Below are 21,922 nucleotides of genomic sequence, written 5' to 3' on the forward strand. Positions count from 1 at the left end.
CAACCTCTGCCTCCCGGGTTCAAGCAATTCTCCTGCCTCAGCCTCCCATGTAGCTGAGATTACAGGTGCGCGCCACCATGCCTGGCTAATTTTTGTATTTTTAGTAGAGATGGAGTTTCACCATGTTGGCCAGGCTGGTCTCAAACTCCTGACCTCAAGTGATCCGCCTACCTTGACCTCCCAAAGTGCTGGGATTACAGGTGTGATCCACCATGCCCAGCCACACAGGTCCATTTTTCATATTCCAAAGCCCAGTATAGAATAAATAGGGTTTTCAGGGATCCACCAGGGCTATAAAACAGAGTTAGCTTTTGGGGACATAGTCCTCTTCTTCCTTAAAGAAACACTGACTAAAATAGTAGGAGCAGGTTTTTAGAGTAGAGTTGGGACATCACTTTTTGCCTGATTTTCTAGATCTGAAAGGGGTAACATGTCATTAAAGGGTGATGATATTGATATTTAGTGTTGCCAACTGCTATTATCACTGCTTTATCTTGGAAAGTTGCTGACTATAAAGACAGATTCCAGCCTGCTTGAGTTAAGGGAAAGGCCAAGGCTGCTACTGAATTAGCAGTTTCTAAAACTGTCTTGTTTTTGCCATTTACCATATGTTCACTGGTGCTGCCTTCCTGCTGTAGTATAATCATTTCCTCAAATCAGTTGCCTCTCAGGACAAGATCAGCATTTTCCTAGGGTCCTTCTGTAGCACCACTTAAGGCATGAACCTATCACAGGAACTCCCTTTGAATAAAATGATGGTGACTCCCACATGCAGGAAAGAATCATTTACTTCATTTGCTCTTGATATACTCCCTTATGAATTTAGAACAAGTGATCCAGGATTAGCTGTAACTCTGTGCTTGAAAAATATTTTACTACTACTAAGTATTCAGAAATCTTTGTTATCAGTAGGTGGTGGTAGTGATAGGGAAGGGAGCTTTGATCACTAATCTCTCAGACTGTGGCCAGAATGGTGATGCTTAAGCCAAGTATGAATGGCTATTAACGTACTGAGGTTAGGGAAGGAGTACTGATAAGTGCTTTGTAGCAACACTCGCAGCTTGTGTGATGATGCAGAAGAAAATCTGATCATGTTCACCCTGCTTTGACAATGAGCCTTGCCCATTGGAGAATGTTCAATCAATAGTAGACCTAAAAAAAATCAACTTGTTGCTTTCATCTTTTTATTGATAGCACAGCCAGAGCTACCAAAATGATTTACTGGATTCTAGCAAATTAATAAATACAGTAATTTGATTGTAAAAGGAAACATTCTACTTGGACATTTTAGTAGAAATTGCTAGAGGGAAGGAGCTCCTGGCATACATTCTACTTGGATAGAAGAGAAGATAGCACAGGAGGAGAACTGGACAGTCCAGGTATAGATTGTTGAGATTAGGGATTCAGCAGAAAGCAAAGCAAATGTTCTCATTGTTCTTTTGAGGTACGAACTCTGAAGAGTCAAGACATTAAAAATAAAAAGCAATTGAACCAGGTAGCCAAACTTAGGCAAAAGGAATAAATATTTGGCAACATTTTGACTTTAACTGCCAATCTGAGATTAGTTTCTTCAGAAATTTGGAAGCTGCAAAACGTTGCCTTTCTTATTCCATGAAAGGCAGGGCAGGCAAAGGTAAGAAAACTGCTGAGTGGGCTCCTTGTACCAGCACCAACCAGCAGCCCTTGACAGTATAGATGGGATGAGTGTAAGGGCTATCCTTAGCATAAGGGAAAGACGGTTATAAGCTGAGAAGATTGAAAGAAGAATGGAGCCACAAAGAGAATAGCATAAATAACAAGAAGGAAACATGAAGAACAAGCACTTAAGATATTAACTTTCAGTCTTTCTCCATTTCTTGATGTCTAATGAGGCAAAATAACTGGGCAAGGACCACCAAGATGAAGAAGTTAAATAAAATGTCACAATGAAATTGAGTGCAATAATACAACTGTTGACTGACTTTCCAAAACCACGGTGATCGGTAGAGTATCATCAGTGTTACCGAGGATTTTGTTTCTGCCTCATTATAACTCACTTCCATGTATTTTGTCAGTATAGTATGTATATTTAAGCACTCCAGTGACAATTATGACAATAGTTTCTGGAAGAAATCTATGACTATAGCTTTGGGAAGCACACAATATGAAAAGGGAATTTCCCCTAAAGACAAGGAATGCAGACAAATTCAAACCCTTAAGAACAACAACAAAAAAGATTTAAAAAGACTGATGACTGTGAGGCAGGCACATTTTCCTCCTTTTGCTGAACTGGGGCATGAGGCATTTAGGTTAACCATGGCTTAACTGGTGTTGGGTAAGCTTTATATTATAAAACATGAAGATGGCAAAGGTTTCACTTAAGTTTTTCTTTTACTACTTTAATTTGCTTAAAAGCACAAATGCTTGTGCTTGCAGTAACTTCCTAAAAGCAGAAGTAATGTTCCCTTTTACTACCTTAATAAAGCATTTGCCCCTTTGATACAAATGATTTTTTTACTGTGCTAACAGCTGAACCAGTGGCACAAAATTGAGATGGTATTTACTGCAGCAAGGTCCCTGTAAATCAAATTCTAAGCTTTACATAAAAATCTTATTTATAAAAAATACAATACCAAGTACAGTGAGAATGGAGCATGGAGCAGCAGTGCTCCCTGCCAGGGCCATGTGGAAGTGGCTTTTGCTACAGTGCTTGCTTAATGGCACAAGTGAAAAGCTGAATAAGGCAAACACTTGAAGAGGCAGTTTTCTGTAAACTTCTGGGGGTGGGGGGAATTTCCTCTCTTGGGACAGATACTGGTTTGGGATGGCTAAGATCAGAAGGTGTGATATTTGGCTGCACCTGACACATCACAGATTTAAGATAGCTTCTGCTGGATGAGACCAGTTAACTCTTTTAGGAGAGAGGTTATCACTATAGCTTTCTGCCTTTACTGTTACAATGTGCAGCCGCCAGATGGTATCCTCCTGTGGAAAAAAATCACCTCCAAAATCTTCCTAAGTGAAAAGATACAAAATAAGCTAAGTCACTAAAAGGTTTCCTTAGCTTAAAGCTCCTTAAGAATCCTACATTGATAACTAAGTAACTTTGTTAGCGGTGTGTAGCTAGACACAAATGCTTTAACTAGAATATGTATTCCCACTCACTTGGTACCTAATAGTGATACATCGTAATGACACTTGGAAAACAAACTGGTCCTGAGGAATTTTGGCCTCTTCTCATGTCCTCACTTGGAACTTTCCAGCTTTCGTGACGTATTTGACTCCTTTAAATGGCTTATATTTCTCCCCATACATGTCCAAACGGTTTACTTTTAAGCCTGTATCAAAAAGAATGAAAAAGAATAAATTATCATCATCCCAACCAATATAATGTTAGCAATGAGCGCTATATGGTAAATCTGACATTAACCAGTGTCCCTTCCACCATTTGGAAGAAATGTCTCTTCTATCATTTACAAATTATTGCACTTTGATGGTATGGTTTTGGTTAAGATTCCCACACAGGCAGGGAATGTCTATGAAGTATAATTCTACTTTCTGTAAATATGAATAACTCCCTTTTTGGAGCTTAAATGAGGGCAGAGGTGAGGGGAAGCTGTTTGAAATAAGGTGCTCTGAAAAATCATTTGGTCGGTGCCTGGGAGACTGCCCCACACCAAGCACAGTGTAAAAGGCAAATGGGCTACTGCTCTTTCTAGAGAAGGAAACTTTTGTTACTCTTCTAAGTGCCTAATAAATGAGCTTGCAAAACTCAATTACCCTTAACTACAAGTCAACCTTATCCTTACCTGAAATAGCAAGTTGCTGGATCTTAAACTGTATGTTGAGGCTCGGATTCTCTTCTGGTTTGGGGGCTCCAGACTGTAAATTTATTAGTCCTTTAAGACTTGGGAGCTTTTGTGGAGTAATTTTTCCCACATCCCATGTTAGTACCTTAAAAAGACAAAAAATGAAAAACAAATAGAACCATTTATTAAAGACAAACCCTCAAAAACAAAGTTCAAAGATATCATAAACTTCTGTACAAACTGAAGTGCAGTCTCTTGAAAACAAGAGATCTGGCATCTACAGTGAGTTTACCTCTGATTAGTTCTGTGACTTTGAATGGGGAGTGAGAGCAGAGAATCTACATTTGTTGAGCATTTCCTTTTGTATTAGCACCGTGCTTAGCATTATTCATATGTTGTCTCATTGAGGGCTGTGAAGTAGCTTTTGTCTTCTATTTACAAATGAGGAAATTAAAGCTCAGAGGAAATTAAGGCTCAGAGATCAAATGACTCGCTCAAGGTCACATAGCTAGTCAGAGGTAAGGCTGGGATTTGAACCTAAGGCCCTCTGATTTCAAATGTTCTCCATCATAACCATCTTCACTTTTCTCTGGGCCTGTTTCTTTTTCTTTTTTTTTTTGAGACAGAGTTTCACTCTTGTTGCCTAGGATGGAGCGCAATGGTGCAATCTTGGCTCACCACAACCTCTGACTCCCAGGTTCAAGCGATGCTCCTGCCTCAGCCTCCCAAGCAGCTGGGATACAGGAATGCGCCACCATGCCCAGCTAATTTTGTAGTTTTAGTAGAGATGGGGTTTCTCCATGTTGGTCAGGCTGGTCTCGAACTCCTGACCTCAGGTGATCCGCCCACCTCGGCCTCCCAAAGTGCTGGGATTACAGGCGTAAGCCACTGCGCCCAGCCTCTGTTTATTTTTCTGTAAAATAATTAGATTGACTTAAGATGGTGTTTTTAAAACTTTTAGCTGTGAAACCCATTGTTCAAATGAAATCTTCGGTGTGAAGGCTCAACAGCAGATGAGAAAGAAAGCAAAGCTGTCATAGTTGAAGCTGTGGTAAAGGGCCAGGAATCTGAAGCTCCCTTTCTCAGCCCTGTGTGGTCTCCAGGAGGAGGTTCTTTGAATCCTTACAACTGTATTAAATAATCTTTAACATTCTATGATGTTATTCAAAAAACATGTCTTTTCATTTATCAGGTAGCTCAATGACTCTGCTATTGAAAACAATCATATTTACCAGCTAATCAGGAAGCTGAGAGAAAATCATCTGCTACAGTTTCTCTGAAAACCCTCTGTTACACAAAAATTTAAGTAGAGTGAGGAAGCAACTTTCCTAGCCCTGTGAAAGAGTATGAAATAATGCTTTTAAATTATAAAGGAAGAAAAAGGTCTTAGTGATCAATTTATATAGAAAACTTAGTAATTCATAGACCATCATAATATCTTCTTCAATCTACATAATGTTTTCTCTTTTTAAAAAAGCTTTTACTTCTTTCTTATTAGATAGCAGAGTCACGCTCTGGATTAATAATGGATGAGTGAAGGCACACTCTGAAAAAGGACAGAATGACCCACTTTTCTGTTCATCTACTCAGTAGCAGCTGCAGGATTCCTTCTGCAGCCAGTGGCAGAAGCACAGCACAGTATGCTCTCTAGGTTTTGATACGAACTTTAGTTTTAAACAAGGTGCCAAACCTTTCCCTCCATTCCTCCCCACAAATCACAAAATAGATTGCAGAAACACTTGCTCACTCTTGATTTGAAGTGGCTGTACCTTGGTGACTGGATCAAATGTATAGCTGCCTTGTGTGGGTGTCAGGTTCATGTTCAGCACAACTTTTGGCATGTGAACTGTCACTGTAATTCCTTCAATAGTTTTCCCCATATTCTGCTTTGGTCCAATTGTTATATCAAATCTGCTGCAAGAACTGTTCTCCTTAAAGCTGATACTATGTTTCACATACACTGGTATTGCCACTAGACTAAGAAGAGAAACAGAGAAAGATACAAAAGCACAAACACAATTAATGGTGTTGGGAGAGCTCCAGAGGTATCCTGAAAACCTCTGTCCAGAGTATCCTACCCTGCCTTTAACTCCACAATAAGGTACTATAGAGTTGGCTCTCTGTAGCCACAGTTCTGCATCCTTGAATTTGACCAGCTGAGGATTGAAAATATTATTTCACAAAATTGGCCAGGCGTGGTGGCTCATGCCTGTAATCCCAGCACTTTGGGAGGCCGAGACCAGGGGTGGGAGGGGATCACCTGAGGTCAGGAGTTTGAGACCAGCCTGGCCAACATGATGAAACCTCATCTCTACAAAAATTAGCTAGGGCTGGGCGCGGTGGCTCACACCTGTAATCTCAGTACTTTGGGAGGCCGAGGTGAGGAGTTCAAGACCAGCCTGGCCAACATGGTGAAACCTCATCTCTACTAAAAATACAAAAATTAGCTGGGTGTGGTGGCTCATGCCTGTAGTCCCAGCTATTTGGAAGCCTGAGGCAGGAGAATCGCTTGAACCTGGGAAGCGGAGATTGCAGTGAGCTGAGATCGTGCCACTGCACTCCAGCCTGGGCAAAGGAGCGAGACGCCATCTCAAAAAAAAAAAAAAAAAGTAAAAAATAACAATATAACTACAATAAAAATAAAAAGTCAACATGGTATAACAATTATTTACACAGTGTTTACAGTGTACTATCACAAGTAACTTGGAGATGATTTAAAGTATACAGGAGGATGTGCATAGGTTATATGCAAATACTACACCATTTTATATAAGGGACTCGAGCATCTGCTGATTTTTGCAACCAATCCTCCAAGGATACCAAGATGGCAGTACCTCTAGAACTGCAGATTCAGTATCTACACAAGGGGGAGCTGAGTACAGCATAATGTTCTTGTACCACTGTGCTGGGAACTGTATACAAATCAAGACAGAAATCTGAAGTTTAATAACAGTATAAACAATTGGGGTGGCTGGGTGCAGTGGCTCACACCTGTAATCCCAGCACTTTGGGAGGCCAAGGCAGGCAGATCACTGGAGGTCAGGAGTTTGAGACCAGCCTGGCCAACATGGTGAAATCCCCTCTCTAATAAAAAAAAATAACAAAAAACAAAAATTAGCTGGGCGCGGTGGCAGGTGCCTGTAATCCCAGCTACTTGGGAGGCTGAGGCAGGAGAATCGCTTGAACCCAGGAGGTAGAGGTTGCAGTGAGCCAAGATCACACCATTGCACTCCAGCCTGGGTGACAATAGTGAAACTCCGTCTCAAAACAAACAAACAAACAAAACAAAATAACATAAAACAAACAAACAAAAACAATTGGGGCAAATGGCCCTAGTTTAAAATGAATTATGATCCCACTGAAAAATAATGTAAAATATGTTTTATATAAATGAAAACAGTTCCTATGTGATAAGAGCCAAGAAATAGGCCAGGCACGGTGGCTCACGCCTGTAATCCCAGCACTTTGGGAGGCTGAGGTGGGCAGATCACCTGAGGTCTGGAGTTCGAGACCAGCCTGACCAACATGGAGAAACCCCGCCTCTACTAAAAACACAAAATTAGCCGGGTGTGGTGGTGCATGCCTGTAATCCCAGCTACTTGGGAGGCCAAGGCAGGAGAATCACTTGAACCCTGGAGGTGGAGGTTGCAGTAAGCCGAGATTTCACCAGTGCACTCCAGCCTGAGCAACAAGAGCCAAACTCCGGCTCAAAAAAAAAAAAAAAAAAGAAAAGAGCCAAGAAATAATTTCTCTGTTTTTGAGTTCTGTCATGATGTTACTCAAGTAACTTTTGGTATTTTCAAGAAACAAACTACCTATAACTCCGATCCCCAATGCTAAATTTTTTTTTTTTTTTTTGAGATGGAGTTTCACCCTGTTGGCCAGGCTGTAGTGCAGTGGTGTGATCTGTCACTGCAACCTCTGCCTTCCAGGTTCAAGTGATTCTCATGCCTCAGCCTCCTAAGCAGTTGAGATTATATAGGCACACGCTACCACGCCTGGCTAATTTTGTGTTTTTAGTAGAGACAGGGTTTCACCATGTTGACCAGACTGGTCTAGAACTCTCGACCTCAAGTGATCTGCCCACATTGGCCTCCCAAAGTGTTGGGATTACAGGAGTGAACCACTGCACCCGGCCCCTCAATGCTAAACAGTTCCTTAAAAACTCAACGCAGAGAAGACGTACTTGAAGCAGGTAAATTGGGGAATGTCCTCACGAACTACAGGTAGGTCTGTCTCCTTGTTGGCCACAAACTCTACAGACTATGGTAAGATTATGGCAATGGTTCATGGTTTTGCCCAGGTTATGTATGGTCCGTTTTGCTCTGCTTGCAAAGTACTCAGCTGTCAGAAGCAGAGCAAAATGGACCATGCATAACCTGAGCAAAGAACCAGTGCCATAATTTGACCATGCATAACCTTGCAAAGGACTGGTACCACAATTTTTGCCCAGGTTATGTATGGTTTGCTTGCTCTTGGCTATAGATTTTACTCTAGTCTCACTTAGTACCACTCTACACTCATACATTCAAAGTATACGGATTATTTTAGGTGCGTATTTTCACCCGTTCTCACTGGGTCTCCTGGTGAGCTATGGTTAAAGTGAGCAGTGATGACCTCAAGTACTCAACTTTCAGAAAGAAACAGGGAAAGGTGAGTTGTACTTGATATGTATGATGGCAGATTCTGGCTGATGCATCAACATACTTTTGTGAGCTGACACGGTATGATATGAGTCGGAAATTTCCATCTGGAGGAATAAATGACAAAACTCTTTCAGATTCCCAACGCTTGAACCGGATGCAGGGGTGAAAGCTGACATCATCCAGAAGCCTAGGGTTCTGCCAGAAAAACAGAAGACAGTCGTTCATAGACTATAATGAATATGGGAACTGTACTCAGATACCTTGACAAATATGTTCCCTGAAGACAAAGCAGTCATGGAAGAGTTTATGACCACATCTACACAACCTTATAGTTTCACAATGCTTTAAAGTTTGTAAATATTTTATGTACATTATTTTATTTGAATTTCAATAACTATAAAGGAGAAAAGGCAAGTAGTATTATTTCCCTTTAACAGATTAAAAAACTGAGGTTCAGAGGACTTAAGGTCAGAGCAAACTGGTGACAACACCAGAAATCAGTTCTCTTAATTGTTCCTAGCAGTATATCATGCTGACTCTAAAATGATACAAAAGACCAGTGTCCTTTCATATCAGCAAATCAAATAATTATTCAGTAAAAATGATACTGGATATTTGCAGAAGCCAGCCAGCCAATTTTAAGCCCCTTCTAGCACACTCAGGCAAAGACCTCCCTTAGCCTTTCCACAAAGACCACGCTCATCATGTAAGCGACTGTCTTAGGAAACTCTGCTAGGAATATTTCTGAGACAATCCTTTGCAATCTAAGATGCAAACTTATCTCAATATTTATCATTTCATTTAGTACTTCACATGTATTAGGCATTCAAGGGGCTATAAAACAGGAGAATAAAACTTACCATGAAAGAAAGGGAGAGATCAGGCATTCCAGATAGTTTAATGCAAGCATCAATGACCCCCTGAATTTCTGCAAAGACTGTAGATCCTGAAGAAAGAAAGAAAAAGGAAGATAACATCAATGGAATATGAGTCTTAGCTAGACCTATCACTATATCTTTTTATTTTTATTTATTGTTTTTAGAGACAGAGTCTTGCTCTGTTGCCAAGGTTGGAGTGCAGTTGCATGATCATAGCTCACTGCAGCCTCACTCCTGGGCTCAAGTAATCCTCCTGCCCTAGCCTCCCAAATAGCTGGGAATATAGGTGCGTGCCATGACACCTAGCCCAACAATCACTACATCTAGAACAACAGAGATACCCTCTGGGTGTCAGATTAACTGAAGCTTTACATCTCTATTAACAGGTCAGGGGACAAGGTCCATACTTAACTCTGGTTGGAATATAATAATAATTCTTTTTTTTTTAAGAGATAAAGTCTGACTAGCTAGTCCCAGCTGGTCCCCAGAGTAACTGGGACTACAGGTATGCCACTGTAGAATATAATTTTTTTTTTTTGAGACAGGGTCTTGCTCTGTCACCCAGGCTGGAGCATAGTGGTGCTATGATAGCCAGCCTCAACCTCCTGGGCTCAAGCAATCCTCCCACCTCAGCCTCCCAAGCAGCTGGTACTACAGGCATGCACCTCCACGCCTGGCTAATTTTTGTATTTTTTTTGTAGAGACAGGGTCTTGTTATGTTGCCCAGGCTGGTCTCAAACTTCTGGGCTCAAGCAATCCGCCTACCTTAGCTTCCCAAAGTGCTGGGATTACAGGTGTGAGCTACCATACCCAGCCAGAATATGCTAATTCTAAGGAAAATTAAACTGTCTCCTTTATGGAGCCAACCCTGTAAGATGACTGGATATGAGTTTAAAACATTTGGCAGGACGCAGTGGCTCATGCCTGTAATCCTAGCACTTAGGGAGGCTGACGTGGGTAGATTATCTGAGCTCAGGAGTTTGGGACCAGCCTGGGCAACATGGCAAAACCCCGTTTCTACTAAAAATACAAAAAATTAGCCAGGCGTGGTGGTGTGTGCGTGTAGTCCCAGCTACTTGGGAGGCTGAGGCAGGAGAATCGCTTGAACGTAGAAGGCGGAGGTTGCAGTGAGCCAGAACCACAACACTGCACTACAGCCTGGGCGACAATGTGAGACTCTGTCTCAAAAACAAAATAAAACAAACAAACCAACCAAAAACATTTTCAATAGAATTTTATTTTTTTTTTAATTTTTTTTTTGAGACGGAGTCTTGCTCTGTCACCCAGGCTGGATGGAGTGCAGTGGCGCTATCTGGGCTCACTGCAAGCTCCGTCTCCCAGGTTCACGCCATTCTCCTGCCTCAGCCTCTCGAGTAGCTGGGACTACAGGCGCCTGCCACCACACCCAGCTAATTTTTTGTATTTTTAGTAGAGATGGGGTTTCACTGTGTTAGCCAGGATGGTCTGGATCTCCTAACCTCGTGATCCACCCGCCTCAGCCTCCTAAAGTGCTGGGATTACAGGTGTGAGCCACCGCGCCCGGCTTCAATAGAATTTTAAAATGTGGCAAGTGTATTATGAAATGGACTAAGTTAACTTTTAAGAAATAGGATCCATAATAGAAAGATATCTCTTTTTTTTTAAGAGACAGGGTCTCCCTCTGCCATCCAGGCTGGAGTACAGTGGTGTGAACATAGTTCACCACAGCATTGAACTCCTGGGCTCAAGCAATCCTCCTGCCTCAGCCTTCTGAATAGGTAGGATTAAGGAAGCCATGCCTAGCTAATCGTTTAAATTTTTGATAGATATGGGGTCTTGCTATGTTGCCTAGGCTGGTCTTGAACTCCTGGGCTCAAGTGATCTTCCTGCCTAAGCCTCCCAAAGTGCTGGGATTACAGGTGTGAGCCACCGTGCCTGGCAAAAATCTATTATTCTATAAGATGGAATGTTATAATGAAAAGGGGACTCATGGAAGAGAAGATATTGACTATAATTCACAATAAGCCATCATTACATATTAACAAGTTGTGTGACCTGGAACAGTTCACTTAACCCTTCTGGGCTTTCCTTATGTGTAAAATAAATGTAAGGGAAGGACTAGATTTTTTTTCTTTTTTCTTTTTTTGCTTTTTTTGAGATGGAGTCTCACTCTGTCACCCAGGCTGGAGTGCAGTGGTGCAATCTTGGCTCACTGCAACCTCTGCCTCCCAGGGTCAAGCAATTCTGCCTCAGCCTCCCAAGTAGCTGGGATTACAGGCGCCTGCCACCACGCCCAGCTAATTTTTGTATTTATAGTAGAGATGGGTTTTACCATGTTGGCCAGGCTGGTCTCAAACTCCTGACCTCAAGTGATCTGCCTGCCTCGGCCTCCCAAAGTGCTGGAATTACAGGCGTGATCCACCATGCCCGGCTGCTATTTTTAATAATAAAATTTTATGATTCTTATAGAGTACTATTGTTTCGTCTGGTTAAAAAGATAATCAGATTGGGTGTGGTGGCTGATGCCTGTAATCCCAGCACTTTGGGAGGCTGAGGTAGGTAAACTGATTGAGCCCAGGAGTTCAAGACCAGCCTGGGCAACATGGTGAGACCCTGTCTGTACAAAAAAAACAAATAAAAGTTAGCCAGGCATGGTGGCGTGTGGCGTGTACCTCCTGATTGGCTGGGACTATAGGCTACTCAGGAGTTTGAGGTAGGAGGATCACATGAGCTGGAGGTCAAGGCTACAGTAAGCAGGGACTGCGCCAATGCACTCCAGCCTAGGCAAAAGAGCAAGACCCTGTACTTAAAAAAAAAAAGAAAGTGAAAAATAATCAGATAGGGGCTTTTACCAGAAGTACTGCACATAATGTAGCAGCAAAAGCATGGTATATAGCAGATTTTCAATAAATGTTAGAAGGAATAAATAGCAAGAGGTAGAGGTACATAGGGTAATAACTGGCTTAAAGTAAGGCATTATGAGTTCTGATTTACATGTTTGGCAGACCTCAACTAGTGGTTACGAAAATTATATGTAACCTATGGGGAAAATAAACAGATTTATGGGCCAGGTACAGTGGCTCACGCCTGTAATCCCAGCACTTTGGGAGGCCAAGGCAGGTGGATCACTTGAGGTTAGGAGCTTGAGACCAGCCTGGCCAACATTGTGAAACCCCATCTCTACTAAAAATACAAAAAATTAGCCAGGGCCGGGAGCGGTGGCTCACGCCTGTAATCCTAGCACTTTGGGAGGCCGAAACGGGCGGATCACCTAAGTTCAGGAGTTCGAGACCAGCCTGACCAACATGGAGAAATCCCATCTCCACCAAAAACACAAAATTAGCTGGGCGTGCTGGTGCATGCCTGTAATCCCAGGTACTTGGGAGGCTGAGGCAGAAGAACTGCTTGAACCCGGGAGGCGGAGGTTGCGGTGAGCTGAGATTGCACCATTGCACTCCACCCTGGGCAATAAGAGTGAAACTGCGTCTCAAAAAAAAAAAAAAAAATTTAGCCAGGTGTGGTGGCTCATGCCTGTAATCCCAGCTACTTGGGAAGCTGAAGCAGCAGGATCGCTTGAATCCAGGAGGTGAAGGTTCCAGTGAGCCAAGATCATGTCATCGCACTCCAGCCTGGACAACAGTGTGAGACCCCGTGTCAAATAAATAAATAAATAAACAAACAAACAGATTTAAAAATCATCAGATAATGAATGCCTTTCCACCGAAACCATACTGCCAAAGGACTTCAATTTTCTTTTCCTTTCTTCTTTTTTTTTTTTTTTGTTAAGACAGAGCCAGGCTGGAGTGCAATGGCATGATCTTGTCTCATTGCAACCTCTGCCTCCTGGGTTCAAGCAATTTTCCTGCCTCAGCCTCCCGAGTAGCTGGGATTACAGGTGCGCACCACCATGCCCGGCTAATTTTTTGTATCTTTAGTAGAGACAGAGTTTCACCATGTTGGCCAGGCTGGTCTCGAACTCTGACCTCATGTTCCGCCTGCCTTGGCCTCCCAAAGGGCTGGGATTACAGGCGTGAGCCACCGCGCCCGGCCAGGACTTCAGTTTTCTATTCATCTGTGTCAGATGAATTGTTTTTCCCCAAATAAGATGACATGCACACAATTACCTGATTTATCTATAATTGCGTCTATTTCTTCAACAACATCAAAATAGGCTTCATTGTTTGTGTACTTTACCCCTGCCCGACGCCATGGTATGTTGGACAGCTGCCCTGTGGGGAGTGTGTCCCCAACATTACTACTGCCTAGAAACCAAAAAAGGAGAAGGCAAAGCTGATGTATAAAACAGTCATGAGAAAATTTATTACTAGGAAAAAAAAAGCTGCTTCTTCAATATTTGGATTTTTCTTAATGAAGTTGTGGATGGTCACTAGAATTGTCAGACATATCCATACCAACATGATCAAATTTCTAGAAGAGAAATATAGGCCATGTGGCCCTCTGTCTACCTGCCAAACCAGGTTACATTTATTTACTTATCTTTTGCTTCCTGTGTGTTAACAGTAATCTAATCTAATTCCAGTGGCTCAACAACAGAATCTCTGCCACTGATGAAAAAAGAGGTTGGTTGTTTCAAAACCTTCTGCCAATAAAATGTCTCCAGTGAGAATACAGAGTTATAACTAGGCCCTTCAGTATTCAACTTTATTTTACATGAGATGCTGCCAAGCACGCCTCAGTGGAGTAAATGGAATCTGGCCTTTTCCTAAGGTCAGCATACCCATACGGCTGCAATATAGCTAGTATTCAGTATCCAGCTAATTTCCTGGTAAACTGACACATGCCTAAAAATAAGTCTGGTTGTCCAAAACACATATCTTTGAGCTGTGACTTACTTAATATTTTGGTTAATTTATATTTCCCATTCGAAAGTACTACATACTTAACAACAACAACAAAAAGGTAGAGTTCAGAAAAGTGGTTTAAAGAAAAACACCTGTCTTCTTACTAACAAAATATATCTACCATTAACATTTTTGTTAATATTATGGTATTAACATTTTAATATAATATTAACATTTTGGTATATTTCTTTGAATATTTCCACCACCAGAAGGTTGCATTTTTTTCTATTTTGATAATTTTGGTTTTTAATTGCACTTTAAAATATAGTCACAATCATACTGTATCTACAATTTTGCAGTCTACTTATGATTGGTGTTCCTACCTGCAACCTATAATCATGTTATCTTCCTGCTCAAAAACGTTCAATGTTTGCTCACTGGCTTTATGATAAAAGCTAAATATTTATCCTAGCTTTGAAGGACTTTCTCTACTTTTTAATTTGATCTCTAACTTCTCAAGTGAAAAACAGTTCTGCTTCTGCTAAAGGGATTAATAAAACTTTAGGTTTTTCTCTTTCATGTGTGTTTTTTTCTCATACAGTTCCACCATGGAGAATGCTCTTATTCCTTCCTCACTTCCTGAATTCTACTGATTTTCCAAGGTGGCCACCCACCACAGTTCAGGAGGGATTACTTCATTAATGGAACCATTCTCTTGAACTTTGTAATACACTATCTAATGAATCTGTTATGTTTTGCATTATATATTTTAGTAACTTTTCTCTGACTATAAAATACATGTTTATTTTGGAAAATTAGAAAGTATAAAGCAAAAATAAATATAATCTGTATTTAGCTAGGTATAATCATTGTAAATACTTACTTTTTTGTCTGAGTGAATATTTATATATAAGAATAATTTTTTTCAGTTTTGTGCTGACTTTTCAATTTAACATTACATCATGTGTATTTATTTTCCAATGCTATTACATTATCTGTGAAGTATGGAATTGCTTTTTAAAGTCTTATACAGTTATTTACTTAATTTTTTTCCCAATGTCCCATTCAGAGTATAAGTTTTAGGAGTACAGACACACCATCTTATCTTTCTTTGAATTTCTCCTAACATTCGTCCTTACACAAAGGATGAATAAAGAGCTGCTGAATGATCTTTTTCTTATAGGCCTCTCTCACCTCATTTTTAGGTCAAGGCACTGGACAGGGGTTTACAATGGTGGACAGTGGAGTTGGAGTGGCATATAACATTTCATAGGAATCTTTGTCTAAAAGACTTTAATGCTTTCGAAAGAATATTGGTATCTGGATGTGCCTAATTTCTAGCTACACTCAAGAATTAAACCCAGCTGGAAGCTTACAACACAAGTACAGGCCCACAATGCATGAGATCTCATAAGTAAACTATTTCCTATTTTTTCTTAATACATCTTCTGAATGCATAAAAACAAAGACTTGGAGGAGATTGTAGTACTGTGTGGTTAAGTGTCTTAAATTTTCTATTCTCTAGTAATTGTGGAGTAGCAGCATACCAGTTATGTAATACTATTTTAAATATTAAAATGCCAGTCTATAAATGGACTAAATTCTCTTCTAAGTGGGCTCATATACTGGCTTCTTTAGGAATAACTGGAACAATTTATTCAGTCTTAGTATTTAGTGTTAAATAATGGTAATAATATTGTTGTGGTGTTTTAGAAAAAAAAAAAGAGTAATAACCAAAAGTTCTTTATCACTTAAGGTCTAGCCTCTTTCCATGAAAATAAATATATAGTACATCCATTTTAACTTTACCAGTAACTTTAATTATGGCCAAATTGTACTACCTTAATAATATGTCAGATCATGAGCAATAATGAGTTGTTTACAAAGTTTTAATTGCTCAATTACTAGCAAAGTATGTTTTCATCTTACCTGTAATAGAGTTGACAACAGAGCGTAGAATTGTTGGTGGTTTAATCAATTCTTTCAAAATGTTAGATTCGGTAGCCAGTGGAAATCCATTGTCTAACATTTCTTCTAAGAGTTCATATACTATGACCACATTATCCTTAATTGCAGCCTCTGAACACTCACCAAAGTAGTCCTGACAAAATACACACAAAATATCACACAATGGAAGGCACAAAGAAAGGCCTGCTAAATACTTTTTGTTCTGAAGAATAAACTTAGAGTAGCATAATTCATTGCTTAAGCTGCTGAACATATATAAAACAGAGCAGGGGAAAAAAACCCTCTATAGTCTGGGCATGGTGGCCCATGCCTGTAATCCCAGCAATTTGGGAGGCTGAGGCGGGTACATCACTTGAGGTCAGGAATTCAAGACCAGCCTGGCCAACATGGTGAAACCCTGTCTCTACTAAAAATACAAAAATTAGCTGAGTGTGATGGTGCACACCTGTGGTCCCAGCTACTTGGGAGGCTGAGGCGGAAGGATTGCTTGAACCCGGGAGGTGGAGGTTGCGGTGAGCCAAGATCATGCTACTGCACTCCAGCCTAGGGAACAGAGTGAGACTCCATCTCAAACAAAACAAAACAAAACAAAACAAAACAAAACAAAACAAAACAAAACAAAACAAGCAAACAAAAAAAACCCCTCTATAGTCCTAATATTATTCCTCAATATTTTCTTGATATTTCTAGGTTGAATTTAATTCCTATTACATATTATACCAGAAAGTATTGAAACATTAAATTGGAATTTGAGCTATAAACTTCATTCACCCTGATTATCCCAAAATACATATAGATAAGCTTAAATTATTTGGTATATTCCGCAAGACAAAATAATAAAATGTAAATATAGAAGAGTTCATAACCAATGAAAATCTTGAGACCATTGAGAGAACTGTATGTGGAGGGCATTATTGTTTCCTGATGATATACAGTCATCCCTTGGTATTTGTGGGAATTAGTTCCAGGATCCCCTGTAGATACCAAAGTTCACAATTCTCAAGTCGCTGACATAAAATGGCATAGTATTTGCACATAACTTATACACATCCTCCTATATACTTTAAATCACCTCTAGATTACTTGTAATATCTAACACAGTGTAAATGCTATGTAACTATTTGTTATACTGTATTGTTTAAGTAATAATGAGAAGAAGAAGTTTGTACATGTTCAGTTCGATTTTTTTGTTCAAATATTTGCCATGTAAGGTTGGGTGACTTTATGGATGCAGAACCCATGTATATGGAGAGCCAACTGTAATCTGTAATACATATAAAAAATAGTGAATAGAGCAGCCATGTGTGTAACTGTATACCACATAGTAAAGGGCTTATGAATTTATGCTTAAACAGAGAGAGACAGACAGTAAACATCAAAATCTGGGTAATTAAATAATATAATCATGTCTCACCTTCAGCTAACTTGGGTCATTTAACTTAGAAAGGTATGATAGATAACCAACCTGAAAAGTGTCAGCAACTCGATGTAGGAACTCAATTACAAAGAGAGGTGGCACTTCAGTCTGTATGACAGATACAAAGAAGAGCTTATCCCGGTAGATACTGATGAGGTAGTGGTGAGGTGTTGAAATGACAGGTGGTACATTTTCAACATCAGCAGCTTTCTCTTGAGCTTCAAAGAAATAATCACAGACAGACTGGCTCACAACGCTCTTCCAGTGCTTCTCTAGAAATATGTCACCGGAACAGTTTATGAGAAATAGACTGTGGATCATTTTCTGTTGGGGCAAAGAAAGGTTTAAATTTATTATACATTAAATATCATTTAACATACACAAAAAGATTATACACCTTGACCAAGTGGGATTTATTCTAAGAATGCAAGGCTGGTTCAACATACAAAAATCAATTAACATGATATACAATAAGAACTAAAACAATCATTTCAAAAGGTGCAGAAATTGCATTTGACAAAATCCAACATCCTTTTACGAAAAAAAAAAAAAAAAAGAAAGCCATTTAAGAACAAAAAGAAACTTCCTCAGCCAGGCTCAGTGGCACATGCCTGTAATCTCAGCACTTTGGGAGGCTGAGGTGGGCGGATTGCTTGAGCTCAGGAGTTTGAGACCAGCCTGGGCAACAGGGCAAAACATCATCTTTACAAAAAATACAAAAATTAGCCAAGCATGGTGGCACTTGCCTGTAGTCCTAGGTACTCAGGAGGATGAAGCAGGAGAATTGCTTGAGCCCAGGAGGAAGATCGATGCTGTAGAGAGCTAAGATTGCGCCACTGCACTCCAGCCTGGGTGACCAAGTGAGACACTATCTAAAAAAAAAAAAAAAAAAAAAAAAAAAAAAAAAAAAAAAAAAAATTTCCTTAACCTGATGAAAACCCCACAGCTAATATTATATTTAAAGGTGAAAGACTGAACACTTTCTCCTTAATAACAAAACCTAACAAGGATGTCCAGTCCCATCATTTCTATTCAACATGGTACTAGAGGTTTGAACCAGGGCAATTAAGCAAGAAAATAAAACAAAAGGCTTCCAAACTGGAAAGGAAGAAGTAAAACTGTATCTGTAGAAGATACAATCTTATATATAGAAAATCCTAAGGAATCCACACACACACACACAAAAACCTATTAGAGCTAATAAATTTAGTTCAGCAAGCTTGCAGGACACAAGTCAATATAAAAATCAATTATATTTCTATCCACTATAGCTATAAAATACTAAAAATGGGCTAGGCATTATAACTCATGCCTATAAACCCAGCACTGTGGGAGGCTGAGGAAGGAGGATTGCTTGAGCTCAGGAGTTTAAGACCAGCCTATGCAACATAGTGAGACCTCATCTCTATTAAAAAAAAAAACAAAACAAAACTGAAAATGAAATAAAGAAAACAATTTCAGGCCGGGCGTGGTGGCTCATGCCTATAATCCCAGCACTTGGGGAGGCCGAGGCAGGCGGATCACCTGAGGTCGGGAGTTCAAGACCAGCCTGGCCAACGTGCAGAAACTCCGTCTCTACTAAAAAAAAAAAAAAAAGGCCGGGCGCGGTGGCTCACGCCTGTAACCCCAGCACTTTGGGAGGCCGAGGTGGGTGGATCACGAGGTCAGGAGATCGAGACCATCCTAGCTAAGATGGTGAAACCCCGTCCCTACTAAAATTAGCCAGGTGTGGTGGCACGCACCTGTAGTCCCAGCTACTCAGGAGGCTGAGGCAGAAGAATCGCTTGAACCCGGGAGGCGGAGGTTGCAGTGAGCCGAGACTCAAGATTGCACCACTGTACTCCAGCCTGGGTGACAGATCGAGACTCCATCTCAAAAAAAAAAAAAAAAAAAAAAAAAAAAAAAAATCCCAGCTGCCTTTTCGTGGAATTTGACAGGCTAATCCTAAATTCATATGGAACTGAAAAAGATCAACAGCCAAAACAATCTTGAAAAGGAACAACAGGGGCGAACGGGGTGGGGTATGCCATTCCTCCCTGGCCAGGGTGCTTGGGAGCAGGGACCCCCACCTGCAGCTGAGCATCCTTCCTGGGAGCCACTCTGCTGTTCCAAGGACCTGGGAGGAGCCCTCGGTCCCCCGGGTGCCAGGGCCCTGGGGCGCACACATCCACCCCAGCCCGAGCCTGCGTTTCCTGAGCCAGGATCTGGGGCGAGATGGCTGCAGGCGGCCGTGCGCCCAAGCCCCATGTCCTCGTCTGCCTTGGGGCGCTCCTGGCCAGCTGGTCGCCGTAGGTTAAACTCACCTTACACCTGTAACCGGTGGACTTCCCTACATACCTTTGCAAGCCTTTCTGTGCCGACCAGCGCCTTCAAAGCGGGGTCTTCTGCCTTTACTTTTGGAAAAGCTTTTTATTTTGAAATACTTGGCTGACTTACAAAAGACTTCCCCTCACACTCGACATGATTGACAAAAGGTCTGAAATGCTTCATCTATAGTCTGATTTACTATGAAACAACAATTGGGGGGGATGCTTACAAAAATATGTAGAATTAAAAAGATTGAAAAAATATATATATTTGAATTAAAAAAAAAAGGAACAACGAAGATGGGTAACTCGTGCTTCCTGATTTCAAAACTTACTACAAAACTACTATGTGGTATTGGCACAAGGACAGACATACAGATCAATAGAACATTAACCCTTACATTTATGGTCAACTGATTTTCAACAAGGGTGCCAAGACCTGGGTGACCAGTTGGAGAGAGAACAACCTTTTCAACAAATGGTACTGGAACAACTGGATTTCCACATACAAAATAATGAAATTGGATACAAAAAGCAACACAAAATGTATCAAAGACCTAATTGGAAAAGCCAAAATGATAAAACTCTTAGAAAAAATATGCATAGATTTTGACTCTGGATTAGACAATGTTTTTTAAGATATGATACCAAAAGTACAGACAAGAAAAATAAAAAATAGATAACCCAGAGTCCATCAAATTTAAAACTTCAGTGCTTCAAAGGACATTATCAAGAAAGCAAAAATCCACAAAATGAGAGTAAATATTTGAAACCATATATCTTAAAGGGACCCCTATCCGGAAAATATAAAGAACTTTTACTCAATAATAAGAAGGGCCAGGTGTGGTGACTCACAACTGTAATCCTAGCACTCTGGGAGGCTGAGGAGGGAGGATTGCTTGAGCCCAGGAGTTTGAGACCCCGTCTCTACAAAAAAATTTAAAAATTAGCCAGGCATAGTGGCTCACACCTGTAGTCCCTGCTACTTGGGAGGCTGAGGTGGGAGGATTGCCTGAGTCCAGGAGTTTGAGGCTGCAGTCAACTATGATCCCACCACTGCACTCTAGCCTGGGTGACAGAGGGAGACCTTGCCTCTAAAACATAAAAAATAAATAAATAAACAAGCCAATTAAAAAATGGGCAAAGGATTTGAAGACATTTACTCAAAGAATATATACATACAAACGAATCTTACAAATACGATGTTGAATAAATGAAGCCAGATGCAAAAGAATATACACAGTATGATTCCATTTATATGAAGTTGTAGAACAGGCAAAACTAATCTACGTTAAATCAAATGGTTTCCTTTATGGAGAGTGGAGGGCCATGGGGATGATCTCCTAGAGTGCTGGTAATGTTTTATTTCTTTTTTATTTTCCTTTTTTTTTTTTTTTGAGATGGAGTCTTACACTGTCGCCCAGGCTGGAGTGCAATGGTGTTATCTCGGCTCACTGAAACCTCTGCCTCCCAAGTTCACGAGATTCTCCTGCCTCAGCCTCCCTAGTAGCTGGGATTACAGGCACAAACCACCACACCTGGCTAATTTTTTTTTTTTTTGTATTTTTAGTAGAGACGAGGTTTCACTATGTTGGCCAGGCTGGTCTTGAACTCCTGACCTCGTGATCTGCCTGCCTCAGCCTCCCAAAGTGCTAGGATTACAGGAGTGAGACACCGCACCTGGCCAATGTTTTATTTCTTGACCTGCATGATGTTTACAAGCTGTGTTCCTTCTATGATAACTCATTAGGCTTTACATTGTGATTTGCATACTTTCTGAGTGTTAGTTATGCTTCCTATAAGAAGTTTATTGTCCCTGCAATATGGGGGACAATGGAAAAATGTCTAATTATCTTACCTTGTTCCTATCTTTTACGTGTATAAGCACCAGTATCAGGTGTTTAGTCTAGTGGCTCAATCAATCCAAGTAATAGTACTATAGTCTAAGAAGAAAGAATTTAAAACCTATGAATACAGTTTCTATGAACGAAGATAAATTCCAAAGAGGAAAGGAAGACTTTCCAGAATTGATTCATTTGATTCTGTTGACAGAAAACAACATCAACCCTTTCTTTTATGAAAGCGGCTGACATTTAAAGAATATGTGGTGATGATCTCCTCTTCCCATTCGACACATG

General features: G+C 40.6%; 1 protein-coding gene across 5 annotated transcripts in view; it reads right to left on the reverse strand.

Annotated features, from left to right (window-relative positions):
- Positions 1–1,170: 1,170 nt before the first annotated feature.
- The window catches only part of AP3M1 (adaptor related protein complex 3 subunit mu 1), a 29,454-nt gene continuing 8,702 nt past the window's right edge, over positions 1,171–21,922 (reverse strand). For 2 of the 5 annotated variants that reach the window (XM_003812997.7, XM_008965552.6), the window contains exons 2-10: positions 18,225–18,350; positions 17,527–17,802; positions 16,023–16,194; positions 13,416–13,553; positions 9,295–9,380; positions 8,496–8,629; positions 5,558–5,765; positions 3,789–3,933; positions 1,171–3,317 (exon numbers count right to left, since the gene is read on the reverse strand). In XM_003812997.7, coding sequence (XP_003813045.1) covers positions 3,217–3,317; positions 3,789–3,933; positions 5,558–5,765; positions 8,496–8,629; positions 9,295–9,380; positions 13,416–13,553; positions 16,023–16,194; positions 17,527–17,799 — 1,257 coding nt within the window. In that variant the 5' untranslated portion in view covers positions 17,800–17,802; positions 18,225–18,350 and the 3' untranslated portion in view covers positions 1,171–3,216. Of the gene's footprint in view, positions 3,318–3,788; positions 3,934–5,535; positions 5,766–8,495; positions 8,630–9,294; positions 9,381–13,415; positions 13,554–16,022; positions 16,195–17,526; positions 17,803–18,224; positions 18,351–21,922 lie in introns of those variants that run through there. The other 3 variants (XM_003812998.7, XM_003812999.8, XM_063607766.1) reach the window with 2 other exon arrangements.

The sequence above is a fragment of the Pan paniscus genome, chromosome 8, assembly GCF_029289425.2.
Source record: "Pan paniscus chromosome 8, NHGRI_mPanPan1-v2.0_pri, whole genome shotgun sequence".
NCBI lineage: Eukaryota > Metazoa > Chordata > Mammalia > Primates > Hominidae > Pan > Pan paniscus.